The sequence below is a fragment of the Austrofundulus limnaeus genome, unplaced genomic scaffold (genome assembly GCF_001266775.1).
Source record: "Austrofundulus limnaeus strain Quisiro unplaced genomic scaffold, Austrofundulus_limnaeus-1.0 Scaffold0, whole genome shotgun sequence".
Lineage (NCBI taxonomy): Eukaryota > Metazoa > Chordata > Actinopteri > Cyprinodontiformes > Rivulidae > Austrofundulus > Austrofundulus limnaeus.
In genome coordinates this window covers 3,791,021-3,800,854 of record NW_013952402.1, presented here as the reverse complement: position 1 = coordinate 3,800,854, position 9,834 = coordinate 3,791,021, and the positions used below count along the sequence as shown (strand labels likewise).

The window sequence follows — 9,834 nt, the reverse complement described above, 5'->3', positions numbered from 1 at the left end:
AGTTGACATAATGTGTTTAAGTAAATTCCACACTTCAGTTTTTAGAGTACATCGAAACTCCTTTCATGATGAGTCTGTTTATATTCAAATTTGTAGTGTGTAACAAGGTGGTAAATTTTAAAGTAAAGAAGTAAAAGGATCATTTTTATGTTTGAATGTAACCAAAACAGTAAGTAGTAATTTATATTAAAAAAACTTAATAAAATTACAGATCCTGAAAAAAATACTTAAGCACTCTAAGGAAGTAAAAGTACTTCACCATACACCTCTGGCAGGAAGTAATAATTATATGTACAACTACAACAGATTAGCTTGTGGATGGCCCGCCACAGACAGCTAACATTAAAAACATAATTAGTATTCGTTTTGTAATTATCTCCATCAAAACTTTAAGCGCATCTTTTAAAATCACAAACAAAACCTCTAAAGCAGTTAGGAAATCATATACTGTATATAAGATTGCGTTCAACGTCCTCACACAAAAAGATCAACATTACTTTTGAATTAGTGACYAAGATTTATTTTGTGTATTAGCTTCACCTTTTAATGCACTTTGGAATACAATCAGCCAGTTTAGTCGTAAAAAATAAAAATTCAACGTCTAAATTTCATTCTGAAAAATAAACACGTATAAAAAGGTCATGAAACGTTATTTTGAAGTAGTGTTCTAAGAGAAGAAAATAAAAAAAAGTTAACATTTTAGAGCTAACGAGGAAATGTTTTGATGGTTTCAGCTAAAAGCAGTGMTTCAATGAGATATGAAGCCAAGTGTCAACGGAAATATGTAGCGCTTTGTAGCTAAAGGCACTGAGGACATTTCAAGCAGATCCCACTGGATTTAAAAAAAAAGACATTTTTAAATATGCCGACGTGGCAAAACCAAGTTTTTTTTACACTTACAATCACCATGAAATATATTGTACAATTTAATTTTTTAAAAGAAAACTATGGAGTCAAGTTGATGTGACGTGGAGGTGGCTACACCAGCAGCATTTGATACATTAAGAGTGTCTGAATAATACTTATTCATRGGTTGTAGCAGGTTAAATACAGATTCTTGAAATGCTTGATAGAAACAGGTAAAACTTTGGTGTGAACACAAACACATAAGAGAAAAAATGTCCAGCATTTGTAAATATACACAAAAGCGTAACTTGCCGTGTGACTTTTAGTCCATTGTTGGTAAGGCCACTAGAATAAATAGCACTTGTTTTGAGAACCGCCACCCAGTTTCAGACCTTAGTCTGATGACCAGGGAAGCACATTTTGGGTTAACTGAAAGACTAAAAGCAAACGGTTTGCCCTGCCCTCTCAGGTAAATCACCTGAACAGGCTGGTTTGAAGCAGATTTGATCATCTCGAAAGTATTCAAACTTCAAAGAGACGTTGTAAACAGCGGGGTTGGACTGAGGACGCAGTAACAGTCGAATGTTTTTGTTGGTTCCCAGGATCGGTTTCAGGAGTGATGCAGTCTCTGGAGATCTAAAGTGGGGGAACAACGTGGCTACAGTGGAGTTTCTCTGCGAGAACTGGAAGTTCGGCTGTTCGTGATGTTGAACTCTGACAGGATGTCTGAAGAGGTTTTTATTGGCATTTTCCTCCAAAAGTCTCTGTCTCACTGCAGCAGATTATCAAACGCACAGTCTGGTAGGATAGAAATCTTCAGCTTCTTCTCCGGCCAGCTGTACTCCTTGGGCAATTTTGTCTAAACAAGCCAGATCAGATACTTAAGGTGAAACAGATTTGCAAGCTGAAAGTAAAAAAAAAAAAAAAAGGAAGCAAAACGGGGGGTTTTACTTACCTCATCATGAGTGTTGAGCTCCTGTAAATCCCCTAACATTTGCTCCACAAACTCCTCGGTCAGCAATATCTACATAGCGGAGTGGAGGAAGTTAAAACAATCATAGACTGAGTAGAGTGGGTAAGAAAAAAAAAAGTCWGATTTATTTATATGAATACCTGAAGCCAGGGGCCGTGGGCTGCATAAGGATGCTCCTCTGTAGCAAAAGCACCTTCTACTCCTGTAGACACAAACGTGATGGCAGTGTCGCCGTTGATACTTTTATAAGTAAAATGTCTTCCGTGGAGTAACCTGCCCCTGTGTATGAGAATAAAACTCTGTAATCAATTAGTTTAGCCACAAGGGAGCAACCCTTTCCAACACAAACTATGGACGATATATGTCTTTTTAAGGTGATAATGGCATGAAAAAAAAGTCATTACAAGGAACTGGCTGAGCAGTGACACTCTGAAACACAATCAATCAATTAAAGGGGAAATCTACTCAAGAGAAAAAWAATTAAACATTATCTGAGGCTGAAAGCAGGTAAACTCAAACCAAGAAATGGACTCTCTTCACACTTTAAGATAGTTTAGATTTTATTTGTTAGCTCCGCGTGCTTGCGTGGGTTTTCTCCGGGTACCCCTGTTTCCCCCATCCCTAAAAAAAAACATGTATAACAGGTTGCCTTCAGGCCCAGGCCTCCCTTGAAAAAGAGATCTGAGATCTCAACGAGACTTGCTTGATTAAATAACGGTAAATAAAATAAATAAAATAGCTGCACCGAACATGCTCTGCTCTTTTTGTTTATGCTATTTTATTTGAAAAATGCACAAATATAGAGTTAAGAAAAGCCAATTCAACACACTAAATATGGACAAAAAATTAGCTGCAAATCTAAAAAAAAAAACTAAACTAGCCTAAAAGTAGCTGAAATTAGCCCAAAGAAACAGGACGAGCACATCGTTGCTGAATCAAGCAGTAAGAAGCTGAATTTATCACAAGTGTTTAGCTGAAAAAAAACTTTAAATTAGATTAAAAAAAACAGCTGAAATTAGCAGAAAACAGCTGAAAGAAGCGCAAAAGTTGAAATTAGCAGAACAACAGAAAAGGTCAAAAAGATAGCTAAAAAAGCAGAAAAAAACTAAAATCAGCTAAATAGAAGCCAAGGGAAGCCGAATTAGTCCAAAAAAGTAAAACAAACAAATAAGCAGAACCAAAAACCAAAAAGGAATAAAGTCCAGTAAATATTTATGTCTATTTTGAAGGATGTTGAAAACAGCTCCATTCATTTTCAATGAGGAAAAACATGGCAGAAAAAGCTAAGTATCTAATAAATTGCTGAAATTCTATAATTCATAGCTGGAATGTCATTATGTCAAACTTTTTTTTATGTAAATTGTTAAAAAAGTGCAAAGATTGAAAGATACATGTCGAAAATCACATTTTTCTATTAACACAGACAAATGTTGCAGATACAACTCAGTAAGCAGTACACGTGACGATATGTAATCTCATGGTGTTTTAGTCTAAAAAAAATCTTGTTACACACATTGTAATTTGTTTCTTTAGAAAATAATCCTTTGATTGTCAATGTGATTTTCCAGTGTGGAACAGTGAGAATGTGTGAGTACCGCAGGCACAGGGGCAGCAGTGTGCCCGACTCTTGGTTGAACTTCAGGTGAACGCTCTCCAGCTGTCGTGTTCGGACCAACTCATGGGGAACAATGGCTGCTGAACTTTCACTTTCCAAACTGTCCTTGCGACTCCTGAAAACCAACAATGAAGTATATTAAAAAAAAGAAAAGAAAAAAAGGAGAGAAATCCAAATACAGTACAGTCACCTATGATCTCATGATTTTCCTGGGAAAGAATTCACCACAGGAAGTGGTGAGTCTTGTCASTAAATAGGAATGTAAAGCGATTTCACAATTCTTATGGATCGAACTCTGTAGAGGAGTCAACGAATTCCACAGAGAGGTGGAAACACAATCGCAACAAACCAACTTAACATCCTGGTTTCTGAAAAACAATGACGGTAACAGCTCGGATGTCGGTGGGGCTCTGAGTCACAGCRTATGATGAGGGGCTTATCATGGTGAAGCCCATGTGCTGAGCAGAGAGCCATGTCAGGGTGTGTTAGGTGTGGGAGGAAAACTCACGGAGCTCTCTCATGGCTCTGTTTCTGGCTGCTGATAGGTGGTAGTGCTGTCTTGCTGTTAAACTCTAGTCCTTTTCTCAAGGTCTCTCGGATCTGCTCCGTGTCTGTTTTCAAATAGAGAAAAATAAAAATAAAAATCCATCATTAAGAAGCCATGTTGTGTTTGCATCCTTAAGAGTCTGTGTACCTTTGTTTGAGAGTCTGCGTGGCTGTGATCCGATGCAGATCGATCGGCTGTCCTCCTCATCGTCCGGAGGGCGACTCAGATCGTCCCACACGCATTTGGCGCTGACCCCGCTCAGATTAGAGCCCTCGGTTTCAATACCCTGATCCACTCTGTCCTGCTTGGATGAGCAAGAAACATATGCAATCATTAACACTAGCTTAAGCAAAAGTCAGAGTTATTTTCTTTATTATCTGTGAAAATTGCTTCGTAAATTCTATTAGGATTACTGTGGGTAAAATACAATGCAGAGTTTTTTTTATTTTTATTTACTCCAATTAAACTTGAACTTCTTAATAGTTTCATTTAATCAATTTATATCTTCAAGAAAAGGTAACTTGTACAAAAACACTGTATTTGACAGTGAAGACATGATATTTGATCMTTTCTCTGAGATGTTCCTGAGCAAAAAAGGAACTCCAAAACAATGTGACACGCAGGAGCAACGGCCAGATTTTATTAAAGCCTTACTTGTAGGTGTGGGTCGATTTCAAAAATAGTTTCTCCTCTCCTCATGTCTGTGATCAGCCAAGGGCCACCAGCTCTGTACACARGAAAATCACCAATTGTTACTTCAAGTCAAACAAAAAGTTAATGAGTGAACGAATAATCCCTTCACTTTCTCATTACAACATATTCATCAAGCTGGTATGTATACTTTAAATTTAAAAAGGCACTGACTGTTTTTTCCTCCACCCTGCGAGCTCACAGCAGCTCACATTTTCAGTGACTCGACATAAAAGAAAAATAATCTTTAAATGTTATCCAAGGGTTGGTTTTATGAAAATAACCTGAACGTTTATTGCAAGCAAAAAAAGCCTCTTGGGATTCCTTTTAATAAAACATCATTTTTAACCTTCACGTTTTTTTAAAAGCTCAATTGTTGCGAATCCAGCTAATTAAAATTCAGTCACAAGCYACTCATCATTCATCAGCAGAAAAGTATTTCTTAATACCAACCTGCTTACGTCTGACAAAATCAACACCCACAGTTAAAAACTTTTCCCTTTTATGTTTTACCCATTTTGTAATGATTCAGAGCCTTAAAAAAAAGATTCAAATAATTCTTTCCCTTCTGTGTAAATATARTGTCATGTAATGAGTTATTTTTGTTAGCAACTTCATTTGTCGAACCAATATCTCGATTAGTCAGATTCCCCCGAAAAACAGACGAGACAAATGAACACCCACACAAAAGGTCTTGCTTTCTTATTCATTCGTGTTTCCCRCTGACCTGTTTGCCTGCCATCTGATAAAAAAATGTAATAATTTTCTTTTTGCTGASAGTAGTTTATTGTTCTAATTTTAAATGCAACAATATACACTGACCAGTCACAGCATTATGACTRCGAACATAAAACAATGAACAGAAATCTTGTTATAATGTAATATTTTTATAAAGAAAAGCTTCCCTCTCCTCTTGGATGTTTTTTTTGATAGTAGCCACACATGTAAAACTACGAGGTTACATCTTTTGCTTTTATTGTAAACTACAGATGTTGTCTTTCAGCTAAGCTAAACAATTTTCTTTAAATTGAATTAAAATTCTTTGTCATGGTAAATAAGTTGCTGCATCAGGCTTTAAATAAAACACAATGATCCTAATGAAATCACTGTGACGTGGTTTTAACCAAAATACCACAGCTTTACAGTACTACTATTATCTCCTCAAGAAGAACCATGACAAATGTAATCTTACCGTTTTAATTGTAAAAATATCGCTTGTTAAATCAAGAAGAGTTTTTGCTTACATTTTGATTCCCCGCATCAGCTCCAAGATGCCCTGGCCGTTCCACTGTTGGGCCGCCTGCAGCTCCTCGGCACAAACTCCCACAATCTACACAAAAACGCAGAAMCAAAGGTGGCAAAATATTTGTTCTTTCAGAATGTTTCTTTTAATCTGAACTTGTGCAGACTTTAGGCCTGCCAGCCACTTTTAGTGTTAAATAAGTTGAAGTTGAATGAAGTTACTTAAAAGAGCGCAATGCAATTAAAGAAAAAAAAAAAATTAATATCCAGAACATGGCAAAACTGAAAAAAAAAAAAAATGAGTAGGAGGAAGTTATTTATTTATAATCTGCTTAAAATAATATTTTCTGTATTTTAAACCCTGCTGATGTGCTTTAAAATGCTCGCTTTTTCTGCTTGGGAAAAAAAAAGCTTTACCTTTGTTGATGAGCATGTATGCTTCATAGGCTAATGCACTATTGATTGAAAATATTGAATAAAATTGATTTACAATTTTAGAATTAATTTCTTAATTTGATGTTTCAATTTTTCGTTGCTTATGTTTAAATATGTTTTTCTGTTTCATTTTATTCTTTCCACCATTTTCATACTGTTAATGATTGTACAGCACCTTGTGAATATATTTCTGTGAAAGGCGCTTTATAAATAAAACTTTACTTATTTACTTACTAGCTAACTAGCTCTGTTTTAAAGGGTCTGTATTTGATCAAAATTCACCCTTTAATGCCTATAGTTATTTTAACGTAGTGAAAAGAACAAAAGAGCTTTACGTGCAGTGGGAGTTATTTACTACGGTGTGACTGACACATATTTGAACTCACCTGGAGAAAGCTCACTGTGCCAAATGGAGTCTGAATTGGTTGCATCTGGGGGTCTTCTGTAAGCAACATGTGCTGGATACGAGACTCGCTGTTGTCGAGCGGACTGTGCCATGACACGTGGTCGCCACTGCAGAATGTGTTTTCTGTTCAAGATGAGCAAAGGGAATGATTATTTTACTCACATTCTCCAGATAACACACAAACACAGTCATAACTAAACATCAAGCACATCGGTTTCATAAACTTCTGAAAAAAAAGAAGCAAAAAGTCTTATTTTACTTAAGTAGTGTGACAATAAGAGGAAGAGAAGACAGCTCAGCGAGAAAGCAAAAAGAAACAGAAAGGAACATAAACTTAGATGTGAAATGAAAAGCATAAAAACTTAATTTTCATTTGAGTAAATTTAGCTACTTGGGAGGTATCGAGTACCCAGTCCAGATTCAGGAAATAAATAAATAAATAATATGTGGGAGAAGATGGCCAGGAATCGGCATTCATTTAGCTTATGAGCCCACCCACATACAAATCAACCCCAGCTGGAAAACAGAGCAGCGAGCCTGGAGTGAATAGCCTTCTACATTTTTGCAAAGCTTTATCTAGGACTCCATTTATGGAATCTATTTATGCTTTGTAAGTGACATAGTAGGCTGAGAAACTTTCATAAAGTTAACATWTCTGTGACCCATCACATCAAAACGAGGATTAAGTCTAAAAGTGGTACATGGAGAAATAGGCAAATATGTTTTGATTAAAACACTTACTAAACTGCATTTTGTGAAAACATAACACATAAATGCTTTATCAATGTATCATTTTAATGAACTGTGTGAAATATAATCACAAATTTTTTTTGAAGTACTTTTTTGAGCAGTAGCAACAAAAAAAAAAACTGATTTTGAGGAAAAACGCCTTAAAATTTTGAGATTTTCCCTGTGACCTAGCAATGTTTTTTTTTTTCCAGCTGGGAAATGTCAATATTCAAATACTATTTGAGATTTTCTCTTCATAATGAAATGAAAAATTCCTCATTAAAATTTCATAAAATTAGGATTCAGACCAAATATTAATGTATTATCATAACCAATAAGACAAATTAATGCATATCTCTGGTTCAGTTTATGATATCAGAATGATCTAGGTAACAAAATGTGGCTTTTAAAGTCAGGAATCTAAAAATGTAATCGGGTAATTTTGACCAAATTTGACTTCAATATGATGGGTCACATTTATTAGAGGAAGAGAATTTTTACACAACAGCAGACTTAGTTTTTATTCACTGAAACCTACAAASAAAGTTGAAAAATCAGACTTCCTGTCCAAAGTATAGAGCTCAAAACAATACTAACATGCACTAAACCTAAACTGATGTCCTGTCTTCAATTTAGACGGGTTTCAACTTATTAGGTGGCATGTCCAAAAAGCTTATTGACCGACAATAAATTGCAATAAAAAATTCATTATTAATTTTTACAGCTGAAAACAGTAAGACAAAAACAAAGAAAATCATAGATCTTTTTTTTCAAAACTACTTTTGCATTAATTTCATCACGTCAAATTCACAAGAACATAATCGTTCTTTAATCTTACCTGACTGGAACACGTAGCGTGCCAAGCCTTGCATGAGTTCAGCTGGCCATGTTGGAGGTGCCGTCTCTCCGACCTCTCGCTTGAGTCTGAAAGTCAGCTCAAACCCAAATCCACTGGATCCATCTGCTCCTGAAAATCTGAAAGAGACCAACACAGCGAGATATCAGGAAAAACAAACAATGATTTGTTGTTTTATTCTTACATAAACAACAACTGTAAAACTCAGAATACATAAAAGATTAAAAGGAGTCAGTCAGGAGGCAGAGTACTCCTTTCCTGTGGAGTGCAAATATTTATAAAGGGCTAAATCTTGTTGATACCTAAACTTTCCACAAACTTTTCTTATTTGTAATTAAACGTTTGAGTGAACTTACTCATGAACACGATTATCTCCATACAGGTCACTTAGTCCAAAGCTTACATAGTGCCAATGTTCCTGGACGTCCAGAGCTGGACAGCCCACATTCCTGTACATGCTGATGTAATCTAGTGGGTCTGGACCACCAAGCCTGTWAAATCCAAATGAAAACCACTGACCATGTAAGTTGTCCTTTTTGTTTACAGAGGAAATTACTTCAGCTTAAAACACTTAGTTTACAAGTGAGTTTAAAACTAAGCCGCAGTGTGATTCCTTCACGTACAGGCTTTTATGTTATTTTAAATGTATGACACTAAATTTACCGACCTAGTGATTAAAACAGCAGTGATTTACAGTGAGCTTCACCTGGATGTTAGTTAGCTGAAACGTTAGCATGGAAGCTAAGCTAAATGTAAGCTATCATTTATTTCTGCCATCACAACACAAACGTGCTTGGAAAGCTTTAGTGTATATATACTCAAAGCAGAAACAATACAATGTGTTACCTACCAATATTTAACTATTGCAGTAACTTGCAGCGGGTTGGCCTGATCGGGGTAAAGTCGCCGACATTCCCCATAAATAGCTTGCAGTCCGGGAGGAAACAGCGGCACCAGCCCGTGGGCTGGCGCACCACTGCTAGGCCGTATTTCATCCATGCCACGGCCTCAATAAAGGCGAGTTATTCTAAAACAAACACAACAGATAGGCAGTTTCAAAATGAGACGAAACTAAACCATAAACTACTCACAAACAACGRCTTCCGTCACCGTGAACTCAGACCTTTGTGCTAAACTCTGCGGGGGCCCGTTGCTCATCCTGTAAAAAAAAMCCTGTTCAGCCATTGGTGAGGAATGGCATTACGTCATTGATTGATAAGTAACAACAGCCAATGAAAGTGTAGTATCTCACTCATAGATGATTTTGATTGACCGATCCACTGTCCATAGGCGGATACAATTTTCGGGATTGCCCTCAGTGTGTGGAAGTTTTTCAGGGTTTAAATTATACATCTGTGTTGATAGATGTAATTTTAATTTTTTCATTTTTTTGTTTTTGATCAACTATTGATAAATTAAAGCAATAACCATTTTATTTCATAAAGGTATCAATTCGAGTGTAAAAATAATATCGTTAGCAAAACATACAAAAATT

The 9,834-nt window shown here is 36.1% G+C and overlaps 1 protein-coding gene across 3 annotated transcripts; it reads right to left on the bottom strand.

The window, feature by feature from the left end:
- Window positions 1–497: 497 nt before the first annotated feature.
- sufu (suppressor of fused homolog (Drosophila)) lies at window positions 498–9,514 on the bottom strand. 3 transcript variants are annotated; one of them, XM_014019617.1, is made up of 13 exons: window positions 9,463–9,514; window positions 9,190–9,366; window positions 8,696–8,830; window positions 8,322–8,458; window positions 6,735–6,877; window positions 5,916–6,001; window positions 4,636–4,708; window positions 4,129–4,285; window positions 3,943–4,045; window positions 3,415–3,549; window positions 1,960–2,098; window positions 1,802–1,870; window positions 498–1,705 (listed from the first exon to the last, which is right to left on the bottom strand). In XM_014019617.1, exons 2-13 carry the CDS (start codon window positions 9,336–9,338, stop codon window positions 1,616–1,618), a joined length of 1,416 nt encoding a protein of 471 aa, XP_013875071.1. In that variant the 5' UTR covers window positions 9,339–9,366; window positions 9,463–9,514; the 3' UTR covers window positions 498–1,615. The 3 variants fall into 3 exon arrangements, with proteins under 3 accessions (XP_013875071.1, XP_013874994.1, XP_013875152.1); XM_014019540.1 differs by lacking the exon at window positions 9,463–9,514 and having other exon boundaries at window positions 9,190–9,456; XM_014019698.1 differs by lacking the exon at window positions 9,463–9,514 and having other exon boundaries at window positions 4,129–4,282; window positions 9,190–9,456.
- Between the last annotated feature and the right edge of the window lie 320 nt (window positions 9,515–9,834).